The following is a 12,707-nucleotide window of genomic DNA, read 5'->3' as shown; positions in this document are numbered from 1 at the left end:
GTATTGGTACAATGAGAACCATCTTAGAAATGGATGAACGGTTGTCCATGGCTCCGTCGCAGGATTGAATGGAAGATTTCTTTTGAGAGTTAATTTATCAAATTTGTTTGTTGATGGGATGTGAGGGAATGAACCAATACACGCCTCTATTTATAATGAAAAATCCCCACATCAACTTACTTGTTTTTATCTTTCCCAAATAACCTCTTTTTTTTTGGAAGATTAAAACATCATTATTTACTTGGTAACTTACTAGAATATTGTATTTGACCCATTTTTCTAACCCCACATTATCACACCTTCAAAATAGCATATGAATAGATAATGCCCGTACGATATACGATTTTATTAAATTTTTATATTTGGTTGAACAAAAAAATTAAAAATTTATGGTTTTATGTTTTAATCATCTCAAAATGTCCTATACTCATTTAATAAATAATATTATAAAGATATTATAAATAATGAAAGAAAATAACATAAAATATATGATTTTCTAATATATTAAATGATATGACTTAAAAATAAAAAACTTAATCAATATTGATAATATTATAGTCATAATTAGAAAATAAAAAATTCAAAGATATAAACATTAGTAATAAATACTGTTTCGATTACGAAACGAGGAAGTGGGAAACACTTGAAATACCGTTAGTAGCAGTGTTATCAAGAGCGACGATTCGTGGAAGGAAGCGACTTGAATTCCTGCGAAACAACACGTTAGCCTTGTCCGGGGGTGATCTCCCGGAAAACCCCTCCGACACTCAAGTTAGAACGTTGATATGAGATTATGGAGTGGATGATTGTAAACTGAATGCAAGAAGATGTCGGGGTTGATATTGCTGGAATTTGGGTAGGCTAATGAAGTGGAGTAAGGATACTTAAGAGGATTATTTTCAGATGATGCCTTCCTCTCCGATGGTTGTCCCTATTTATAATGGTAAAGAAGGAAGTTATTTCAGAGAGAAGGTTGAATATCATGGGAGTAGTGGGTAGTTACCAGCCTTGGAAGAAGGATAACCAAGCAATGAGAGAGAGTGGGAAGTTGGGTCAAATAGGAGGTTATTTTCCTGGAAGGAGTTAGGGTTTTGTATGGGTCATTTGCTTATGGGCCAACTGAAGAGTTGGGAGAATCCAGGAAAGGCCCATTGACTAAAAGTTAAGGTCAATCCAAAAGGTCAAAGGTTATTAAGGTAAAATGACATTAATAATTTAAATAAACAAATAAATTAGGTAGGTGATACCATGACATTTAGCCCCACGCACGAAGGATGATATGAGAAAGGCAACCCTGATGACTCGAAGTATCTTTCTTTGTGCGGAAACGGTAAGCGTCATTTGGCAGATTTTTAGGCGGAACCCGAAAATTAGATTCGTAAGCTTTAAATCGACTGTTCTCATCAAAGCGGGTCCGACTTATAGACCTCTCAGACAAGATGCCGGTTTTGTTGATCTATCTTCCTTCTTGTTGGCGTGTTATAAGCCGTGGAATCAAGGGAAAGTATCATACCGCGGCATAAAAGAGTCGACTCGCCAGACAACTGAGTCAAGTGTGTTGAAGACGCGGCTTAAATTTATACTTTGATTTTTTATTCTTCACTGAGGGACTTAGGGGAGTCCGACTTATCGATGTTGCGGGAAGACAAAAAGACTTGAACCATTTTCCTTGTTCTAATAAGCCCCCTGTTCTTCTAGGACGCGGAATGATCACATAGGTCGATTTCTTCGATTATACGGCAAAAATGGAAGAATTTCTCCCATACTTAGAATCTGTACATCATAACTGGAGGCACCTGGGGGTCCGACTTATCGATCATACGGACATCCCTCATACTTGTAATAATTTCTGTATCTCTTGGGGTATAATTCAGGGTCCGACTTGTCGCCTTCCCGGTTTTAGTTTGGGATTCCATTTTTCGTTCAAGGGATGTTCAGGTTCGACGTTTGAGCATTTATTGCTGCAATAAATAGGGTCGTTGGAACAGTTCCCTCTCACCTAACCTTCATTAACTCCCTCAATTCTTCAAGTCGCTAGAAAGAGAAAGTAGAGAGAGACGCTCTGACAACCTTCAACCCTTCTTCATACTTCTGAAAAACTTCTCGAAGATCTTCAAGGATTTTGACAGAACTTCATCAATCTTCTGACAAATCTTCAAAATTTCTTCAAGGTATTCAAATCTTTCTTCAAGTTCTTGAATTTCTTCAAATTATTCTTCAAACTGTTCTTCAAGTTCTTGAATGTTTAAAGTTGAATTAGTTTTATGAAATTAGTCATTATCCTTTACAAGTTTCGCCTACTATTTTATGACTATCATTAATATGGATGTCATGGCTACTCATGAGACAATAGCTAACTTCGACATTAACTCGGCTAACCCGACGGAAATTCCTTTGGTAGCTTGTAGACGCTTTAATAAAGAGGGGTTGCTAATGAATGATTCGGACGATAGTAGTTCGGTGAGAATCACCCCTTATTATGAACCAATAAAGGCTGGGAATGAGTCGTCTGTATCCCCTGTATACCCTCCGGAGATAAAGAAAACTGCTCCTTGGGAAGTGAGCGTTGCTTTCTTCCCCAATTACTTGCCGCGAATAAATTCTGACCTAGAAGGGTTATTGTATGTAGATATGGAAAACATTGAAGGATCAGCCGAGTCCTCAGGAAGGGAGAGCGCAGCGCCGGTTCCTCCTCCATTTTACATTCCAAGCGGCGGTCCCCTTAACTACTTCATAGATTTACAAACGAAGAGAGACTTAGACAAGCGTCGCGAAGCCATCTCTCAAAAATGGGGTTTGAAAGATGACATCAATATTATTACCCTGGGGAATTATGACACTGTTAGGTTTCCTCCCCCACACTGTATAGCCGTATATTTTCCTTCTTTTGAGTTAGGATTTAGGTTTCCTCTCCATCCATCTTTTAGGGAGGTATTAGATTTTTGAATGTTTCAGTGCCCGAGTTATATCCTAACGCATGGGGTTGTATGGTGGCGTTTTTGATTTTGTGTAACGTTTTGGCCGTGCCACCAACACTTACTGCCTTTAGGTATATATTTAGAGCCTGCCTATGCAATTCTCAATCATACGGATGTGGCTTGATAACTTTCACCCATCGTCGTGGACTGAAGATAGTCCCCGACCTCCCTGACAACCAAAAGGGATATAGGACAAAGTTCGCCTATTTATACAATTCAGGAGGATGGAATATTAAGACCTCCTTCGACATCAAACCCAACCTTTCGGGTTTTAATAATGGGATCCCGCAATGTTCTTTTAATGATGCGGTGATCGTAGAGTACGCAAAGATGGACGTTCAATTGGGGAGGAAACCCATGAATGTCCAACTCAACTGGATACCGGGTCGTCCTGAGTTGGAGAATGAGAACCTCCTCTCAGCATTCGGCATCAGCCTGGCTATCGATCGGAGTAAGAGTCATCGGATTTCCTCCTTCCCGTTTTTATGGTATGTCTACTTATTTCTAACTCTTGATTTTTCAGGGATAGCCAAGGAAAACCTAAGAGCAAAAAATTCAGAACTCATGAAGAAATTCAGCGTTATGCGATTTGCTCAAGGGGCCATCCAACGGCTCGCGGAAAAACCCTTACCTCTTCCTCCAAAGGTATAAATTCATATATATTTTTCGAACTATGAGGGATTTCTTCGATTTCTTCGAACTTTTTCTCTTGTAGGACTCGGCAACGGTAGAGAAGGGGCTAGACGAGGTGCCTTGCGAAGAGGAGGCCCTCCGGCTCCTTGAGGAGAGGAGACGAGTTCATATTCCCGATGATTCTCAAAGGGTAATCCCTTCTAAGAAGAGGGAATCGAAGAAGAGAGAGAGGAGGAGAAAGAGAGTATCTTCCTTCCACGAGGAGAGTGCCTCAAAGAAGGCTTCTGCGGGAACAATAATCACAGTCGTACCTCTGCAAATGAGGTCGGTGGATGAGGAGGTGGCTTCTCCTAAAGCCGCAGCGTCCCCGGTCCTGAGCCGGGGCAAAGAGAAGGTGGGGGAGTCGGCCGCGGCTCCTAGAGCGAAGGTGGAAGAGGTTTACCGTCGTCGGGAGGTTCTACCTTTCCAACACGACACCCCTTTTACTGATTTTGGGTATGATAACCCGATTCAACAGGGCGACATCCCACTTGATCAGCCAGGTGGATGTCAACCTTTTGGAGTCCCTATCCCCCACCGATATAGTCCGTCAACTCCAAGCTACCGCGGCTGAGGTAACGTCTTTCTACTTTTTTCTTTTAAGTCAGCTATATCTGGATTTTAACTTGTCCTTTTCACAGGCTTTTTTGAGGTTGTCCTTTGAGCTCAACCTCAGCTGTCAAAGCGCCGCGGATAGGGAGACGTTGGTCGTCCTGTCCTCCCCCTGCAACGAGCAGGACGAGGAGCTGCAAAAGCTCCGAGAGGAACTGCCGGGCTTAAAAGATAAACTGGCTAAATGCTCTGAGCTGAAAGAGCGTTTAGTCAGAACTGAGCAGTGGTGGGAGAGGGCGAGAAAATAGCTGGAAGAGACCGTTGGGAGTCTAGACGTGGCTTCTAACAAGTCGGCAACCCTCGACCATGAAGTCGGTCACCTAATGGACGTTCATGCTAAACTGGTTCATCAGAACCAGTGTCTTTTGCAACAGGTGTCGGCTGATTCGGCCAAGTTCAAGACCTTGCTATCCGCGGCTAGGGTGTATAAAGTTAGCTTGGAAAGACGAGCCCGGATAGCTAGGAATTGGCTGACTTCGGACGAGCCGGAGGCGTCAAGTTTCTTAGGGGATCTGACGGCAGAGATGGTGGGTACTGGTTCCACGATCACTGAAGAGAGGTACCGTCTGGCTGCCGCGGAGTTAGGCGTCGACTTCGATTCCCTCCAACAAAAGGCAAATCACAAGGGGAACGAAGCTCTGGCCAACCTAGCTCCGATTTTGGAACGGGAGTCGGCGGTACTGGTGGACTCCAACTGGGATGTGGAAGAGGCGAGGGCTTGGTCGGAGAGAGTAGATGTTGCGGCTGAAAAGGAGGCTCTATGCCTTGATTTGGATAAGTTAACTCTCTCTCCTCCTTCGGCTTCGGGCACCCCCGAGAACTTGGCGCTTTCCCAACTGGAGAGTTTATGCTTAGATCTGTCGAATCTACTTATTGATGAAGGAAGAAACCTCCAGGGCTTGTCCAAGGAGCTGTCCGAGATTGAAGTGGAGCCGTTCAACATTGAAGATTTTGTGAGCTTCACTCCAAGTCTTGAAGAGGGGACGATCGGGTTTCCTCAGCTGCCGGCCTGAGATGCGGAGGGGGACGTCGACGCCTTCCTAGATGATGTTTAGTTTTGTTTTGACATTGTAATTTAAACTTGACATTTTTGACCGGATATTGTAATTTGAATTATATATGTATTGATACTTTTAAGATTGATGCGGCCTCTTTCGATATTGATACTTCTAAGATTTGGTAATTCCTTATTCTAACCCTCAGGCCGCGGCCTCTTTCTCCCAAAAAGCGGGGAGTGATGCGGTCAAAAATTAACTTAGAACAATTTCGATCTTAGGACCCCATTCTAGGCGTCCGACTTATCGATGCCACGGTCGGGATCAGTTGAAATTTACTTAGACTAATTTTGAACTTGGGAGCCCAATCTAAGGGTCCGACTTGTCGATGCCACGGACAGGAAACGTCAAGCAAAATTTTACTTAGAATAACTTTGATCTTGGGACCCTATTCTAAGGGTCCAACTTATGGATGTCATTGATACTTGCCTGAATATCAGAGAACATTGTTTCTAACTTAAATTAACTCTGATTTTTGGACCCCAATTTAGGGGTCCGACTTATAGATGTTACTGATGGGCGAGATTTTTACTTGGAATAATTTTTGATATTTGACCTCTCTTTTTGGGTCCAAGTTGTGGATGTCACTGATTTGTGGTGACTTGGAATTAATTTGAATATGGGACCCCTCTCAAGGGGTCCGATTTATAGACATAACTGAATTTAATAAGATTTGCAATATTACTAAAGGAAGTAGAGTATAACTGAATACTTGTTGGAGCCGAATAATTCTGAAAAAATGAAATCTCTGATATATTGAAAAATGTAATGACAACGCGACTATGCCGCGGGATGAAACTACTGATTCTGATGAAAGTAATGATCATTGACTGGCCTCTTGTGGATCTTATTAAATGAAGTACTTCTTTAAGTGATCTCCATTCCATGGGCGGGGTAGCTTCTTTCCTTTGATGTCTTCCAATTCGAATGTTCCGGGTTTGATGACGCGGATGATTTTGAATGGGCCATCCCTGTTGGCCCCAAGTTTTCCTTTATCTATGATTTTTCCCGTGGCCGCAACTTTGCGTAGGACGAAGTCGCCAACTTGAATGTGTTTAGTTTTGACGAGTCGGTTGAAGCTGCGAATCATCTTCTGTTTTTGGGCCATGGACCTTAACAATGCATTTCCCTGTGTTTCTGGAAGCAAATCTAAGTTCTCCTTTTTTTCCTTGTTCATTCTTGTCGTGTGAGTAGTAGGTAACCCTTGTGGAGGGTATGCCTATTTCTACTGGAAGCACGGCTTCGGACCCGTATACCAAGGAGAATGGAGTATGCCATGTTGCTTCTTTAACGGTTGTTCGGCTTGCCCATAGGATGCCGGGTAGTTCTTCATCCCAAGTACCTTTAGCCCCCTCTATTTTCTTTTTGATGCCGTTCAGAATCTCCTTGTTTGCTGATTCAACTTGCCCATTTGTTTGCGGTCGAGATACTAAACTGAATCGGATTTGAATGCCAAATCTGTCGCAGTATTCTATCGTGTTCTTACTGACAAATTGTCTCCCATTGTCAGTAATGATCACGCGAGGAATACCGTATGTTGTGATGATATTTCGCCATATGAATTGACAGATTTGTTTGTCTGTGATGGAGCTGAGGGCCTCTGCTTCCACATACTTGGTGAAATAATCAATAGCCACTATAATGAATTTGCGTTGCCCCTTTGCAGGCGGGAAGGGGCCAAGGAGATCCATACCCCACTTATCGAAAGGCAAGATGGCTTGTTGATGGGATGTGAACGGAAGATTTCTTTTGAGAGTTAATTTGTCAAATTTGTTTGTTGATGGGATGTGAGGGAATGAAGCAATACACGCCTCTATTTATAATGAAAATCCCCACATCAACTTACTTGTTTTTATCTTTCCGAAATAACCTCTTTTTTTTTTTGGAAGATTAAAACATCATTATTTACTTGGTAACTTACTAGAATATTGTATTTCGACCCATTTTTCTAACCCCACATTATCACACATTCAAATAGCATATGACTAGATAATGCCCGTACGATTTTATTAAATTTTTATATTTAGTTATACAAAAAAATTAAAAATTTATGGCTTTATTTTTTAATCATCTCAAAATGTCCTATACTCATTTAATAAATAATATTATAAAGATATTATAAATAATGAAAGAAAATAACATAAAATATATGATTTTCTAATATATTAAATGATATGACTTAAAAATAAAAAAATTAATCAATATTAATAATATTATAGTCATAATTAGAAAATAAAAAATTCAAAGATATAAACATTAGTAATAAATACAATAACATTATCATTGTGTTTTAGAGGAAAATTTTTATTAGGAAATTGACACATAAGAAATTTTAAAAAGTGATGACAATAGTAATATTTTATTTTAGTATTAGTTATAGATATAGATTAAGTATACACAAAACAAAAAAAGAGTACACTTTTCAATAACTAATCAATATATGCGTCTTCTAAAGATTTAAATTTGAACATAATAAAATTATTCATTGAAATTATGGGCGGGCTAAAATTATACATTTTTCAACTCTTTTATATTGATTTTGGGCTTTTGGCTACTCTACTCTTGTGGTGTACTTGGAATTCTATTTATAGTGTTTGCAATTAATGTCGGTGTAAGCAAGCACTATGTTCAATACTTCTTTCATATTCTACACTAAAATTTTCTCCATAACATTGTATAAGCTTGTAAGAACTAAGAAGTATATCTTATAATTTCATTCTCAAATTACTCCATATTTTATATTTCTTTTTTTTTTCATTCTTCTTTATTTTACTCTTATTATTAACTCCAACCAATTGTTTTTTTAATTTTCATTTACTTTTTTTTTTTCTAATTAGTACTCATGTTACTAACTTTTCATATTGCTTTTATAATATTTAATTTCTCAATCTTTTCTGTTAAAAAAACTTCTTCAAATTTTTTTGTTAACGCTCATGTCATCAACATTCTCCATTATTTCTTCTTCTATAATATCTTTTAATAATTTGTTGTCATTTTTTCATGTTAATGCTTATTTCATTAACCTCCCCTATTTTTAGATTTTTGTTAGTGTTCTCTTCACTAACCTACTAAATTTCTCTTTTTTTTCATATCACTAATAGTTAATTTCTCAAAATGTTTATTTTATCTTCCTCATTAAATATTTTCTAGGGAAAGTTACATAAAATAATCTAATTTTATACTGATTTTCCTACAATAATGCACCTTTCAATTAACCCTGAATAATCTGAACTTTAAGAGTACCACTTGCAAAAATTTAACATGTTGTCTCAGGTATATTTTAATGAAAAAAAAAAGAAAATTAAATAATACTTCTATTATAAAACGAAAAAAAGGTAGAATAAAAAAATACCTCAATTTGTTTCCAATGCCCCATTACTGCCCACCCTTTCCCTTCCTCACATGCGCTGCAATACCTCATATTCTCTCTGACTTTGACACACTTCCTCCTTAACGCCCACTGTTCCCTCACCCCTGCAAAGCCTCCCTCTTATCTTTTTTGTAACAGAGTTTGATTATTAACTGCACCAAAGACAAGTTTCGGAGGATGAGATCTAAGTATTAAATTAAGAAACTAATAATACTCCTATTTTAACTAATAAAAATAATGCAGCTGGAGAACCAACGTAACAAGCATTAATGGAGGAAATTATAACAAACTAAAGGTTAAATTAAAACAAGAAATATTTCCAAAGACATAAAATTAAGAATAGAATTATAGCATGAGAAGTAAGAACACATACATTTCAACATCAAAAGTATAAAACAATCAGAATATTTTAAATAGAGAAACAAATTACTGGTTTTCGTTCGGACGAACTGAGGTCTTCATTCTTCAACAATGGTGGTAGTGAAGGAGATATACCGGTGGAGCATTAGTCGTGGTAGCGGAAAAGGGTGTTGTGTGTTTTTTATTTTTTATTTTTTTATTTTTTCAATTTTAATGTTATAAAGTAATTTCATTTTATCAATTTACCTTTTTTTTTTTGCAAACGTGAGCTATGAAACAAGTCATAGGTCGTCTTGGGTAACTTTTAGCAAATACAATCAAATGTTGAGGTTATTTAAGATTAATTAAAAATTAGAATTATTGTTGAAAAATTTGTAAAAAGTTGGATTATTTATAATAATTTTTTTCTATTTTCTATTATCATTTTCTTTTAAACTATCATAATACTTACCACACCTCTTATGGTGATCCTCCGATCCTATTTTTGCCTATTTCATCGTATTTTATTCTTGGTCACTCGATCTTCCACATTAATACTATGGTAGAAATTTTTCGCGCACGCAAAATTTATTGTGGACCGCACTACAAAAAGCGCTTAAATACCGACTACCCAAACAATCGTGTTGGACCTCTTGAGTTTTGATGATGACTACACTTTATTTAAACAAATGTATTTTTAGAGATTGTTTGCAGGTCAATATCCGGTCTTGATTAAGATCGTTGATGGTACCTATGACTTGGTCTATGAACATGTACTTGTCAAAGGAATCCAAAGAAGTTAGAAGAAGTATATCGCTTAGGATGTCAAATGTAGACAGGAGGTCTATTGTTCTCAAGTTTAATTTGATGTTCTAACGCTGCTGGAATTTGGAGACTGTATACTGTTCCCAGACTGGAAGTCAGAAGATAATGCGTCAGCTGAAATTCTGATTATTATTATATCTTTTATTTTTAGTTGATGTATTAATTAAAATTAATTTGTTGCATTAATTAATTATTAAAGTTAATTGACAAAATATTTTCTAAAAATATTTAACATATGACTTTCTAAAATTGTTTTTATAAACTTTTTATTCCAGATCTATTTATTTTATATTCATATAAAATATTTTATATTTTCAATTTCTGTATTTTTTTTCAATCCCATCAATTTCTTTTAATAGATGGTTTACTCAATTTATTTAAAAAGTGGGAGGCGGATCATCGTAATACTTCGAAGATCTGTTATTAACTAACCATTCCATGAACCTCCCCTCTCAAATATATTGTGTACACATGCAAAATTAATTAATGTGTAATGCAAACCATTTTGGAACCGTCACCTCACATTCATTATAAACACTCCCCTCACGTCACAACCCTTCACTTCATCATTCCAACTTTCCCAACAAGCAAACCGCAAATCTCACACTCAACCACGCTTAATCTTTTTCAACCCAGAAACTAATCATGAAATCCCCAAATCATCTTCTAGCAAAAAGAAATCCAACAAAACATCGAAAATCACCCAACCAAAACCATTGAAAATGGTTCATCCATCACCTCTGATTGCAGCACCTCTGTCATCATCTCAAGAACAATCGGGTACACCCAGTGCACCCACGATGCATGTGAGTAGCAAGAGACCCATTGACATTACAGTGGACAAATCATTGTCAAAATCCGTTAAAAGGGCAAATAATGCTGATCCCAACAGCGCAGAGGAGGTCTCAAAAGAAATGACGGTGGGTTTCAGTCTAGATAAACAAACCATGTTTGAAGTACTTTATGCGAGAAAGTGCCAAAAACGCATATAAAACCGTAAAAACGCAACATAGCACGTAATTTCAAGTATATGACTATGATTTTGAATTCTAATAATTTAAACACAATAGTGTTGTGTGCCAAGTTTCATGCAAACAAACCAAGTAAGTGCCAAAAAAACATAAATACTTCATACCTTGTGAATCACTTAATTAAAATTTATTCCTTCTGTGTAATCTAATCGCGTACAACCAACGTTTACATCATCTTCATCCATAGATTTTGGATTGATAAAGGGCGAGGAGTCTTCAATAGCATCATATTCTTCCTCATCCTCAACATCACCTATACCAATGATACTTATTTTTACCGGTACAACAATAGACCATTTTCTATCAGACGGGTCTACAATGTAGAATACTTGATTGGCCTGTGCGGCTAGTATAAATGGCTCCTCACTATCACGCAAACGAGTTAAGTCTACAAGAGTGAATCCACAAGGTTCATCATTTTTTACGCATCGTCGATTACTATCTACCCACTTGCATTTGAAAACACCAATAGCGAAACTAGAGTAGTCAAACTCTCATATTTCATGTACCCGCCTGTAGTATACTATTTTAGCATCAATCGACGATTGATCCTTGGCACTTTGCAAAAATGTAGATGACACTAAATAGAAACCCCACTATTCTGCAGAGAAGATGACTTCTTATCTTAACCTTTAGTCCAAAATGTGAACCCATTGACATCGTAACCCTCATATTTGTTGACATATGACAAGGACCAAAAGCTAACCACTTAACAGTTTCAAATACACCCTTGAGTTCTTCATATATTACTCGATTATGAAACCAATCAATAAACGTCTGATTATACAACTACATCAATGTCCTATCCCCTTTAGAACGATATTTGGCGCGCAATATATCAAAATGCTCATTCAGAAAAGGATGGACTTCTGGAATATGATGCAACACATACAAGTGTGCTTGTAGAAGACTTTCTCGAGGAGGTGTGATTTATTTAGAGCCAATTGTTCCTTTTCCCTCAAGCCATCCTTCATGTCGAGAGGTGGGAAGTCCAATAGGCTTTGCCATGGCCATATACTCGGCTATAAAGTTACCAATCTTATCGCTTACAGTGCCTTGAATCATACTCCCCTTGGGTTGTGCTAGATTCCCCACTTTGTTTTGTAAAACTCCCATGTGTCTCTCAAAAGGATAACACCACCTTAAAAAAATTGGACCCAAAAGAATGATTTCACGAACGAGATGGACAATAAGATGAACCATTATGTCAAAAAAAGGTGGAAAATACATCTCATACTTGCAAAAAGTTACAATCATGTGGACTTGAAGAGCATCAAGCTTAAAGGGATCAAGGACTTGGCTAAAAATTGTGTTGAAGAACGAACATAGCTCGGTAATAGCATATCTCACATGTTATGGTAGTATTCTACGGATTGCAATTGGTAAGAACACTTGCATGATTACATGGCAATCGTGAGATTTCATGCTTCCCAACTTCAACTCACCATTTAGGGTCAAAAATCTCTTCATGTTGGATGAGTACCCAGATGGAACCTTAGTGCCATACAAAGACTCACAAAATACCCGCTTCTCTGCCTTAGACAAAGTGTTGCAAGATGGAGGTTTATAATTTTTTTCATTACTCATCTTATTCTTATTGCCCTTTGCCTTGTTACTGCCACCAACTTCATCAGTTCTATTTCTTTTTTTACTCACCTTAACCTGTGGCCACAACTCCGGACGAATACCCTTACATTCAAAGTAATCTCGCACGGCCTTAACATCCTTTGTCTTACCCAAAATGTTTATGAGCGTCCCAAGTATGGCATCGCATACTTTTTTCTCTATATGCATAACGTCAAGACAATGTCTTACCTGTAGATCT

At 37.7% G+C, this 12,707-nt stretch overlaps 1 protein-coding gene across 1 annotated transcript in view; it reads right to left on the bottom strand.

The window, feature by feature from the left end:
• LOC130817583 (uncharacterized) overlaps nucleotides 1-142 on the bottom strand; it is a 1,821-nt gene extending 1,679 nt beyond the window's left edge. Inside the window, exon 1 of the mRNA XM_057683374.1 lies at nucleotides 1-142. This exon is cut by the window's left edge and continues 18 nt beyond it. Within this exon, the coding sequence (XP_057539357.1) occupies nucleotides 1-49 (49 nt within the window). The 5' untranslated portion in view covers nucleotides 50-142.
• Nucleotides 143-12,707: the final 12,565 nt, after the last annotated feature.

Source organism: Amaranthus tricolor, chromosome 7 (genome assembly GCF_026212465.1).
Source record: "Amaranthus tricolor cultivar Red isolate AtriRed21 chromosome 7, ASM2621246v1, whole genome shotgun sequence".
NCBI classification, from domain to species: Eukaryota; Viridiplantae; Streptophyta; class Magnoliopsida; order Caryophyllales; family Amaranthaceae; genus Amaranthus; species Amaranthus tricolor.
The sequence above is the reverse complement of the archived record's forward strand: the minus strand, read 5'-3'. Positions and strand labels throughout refer to the sequence as shown.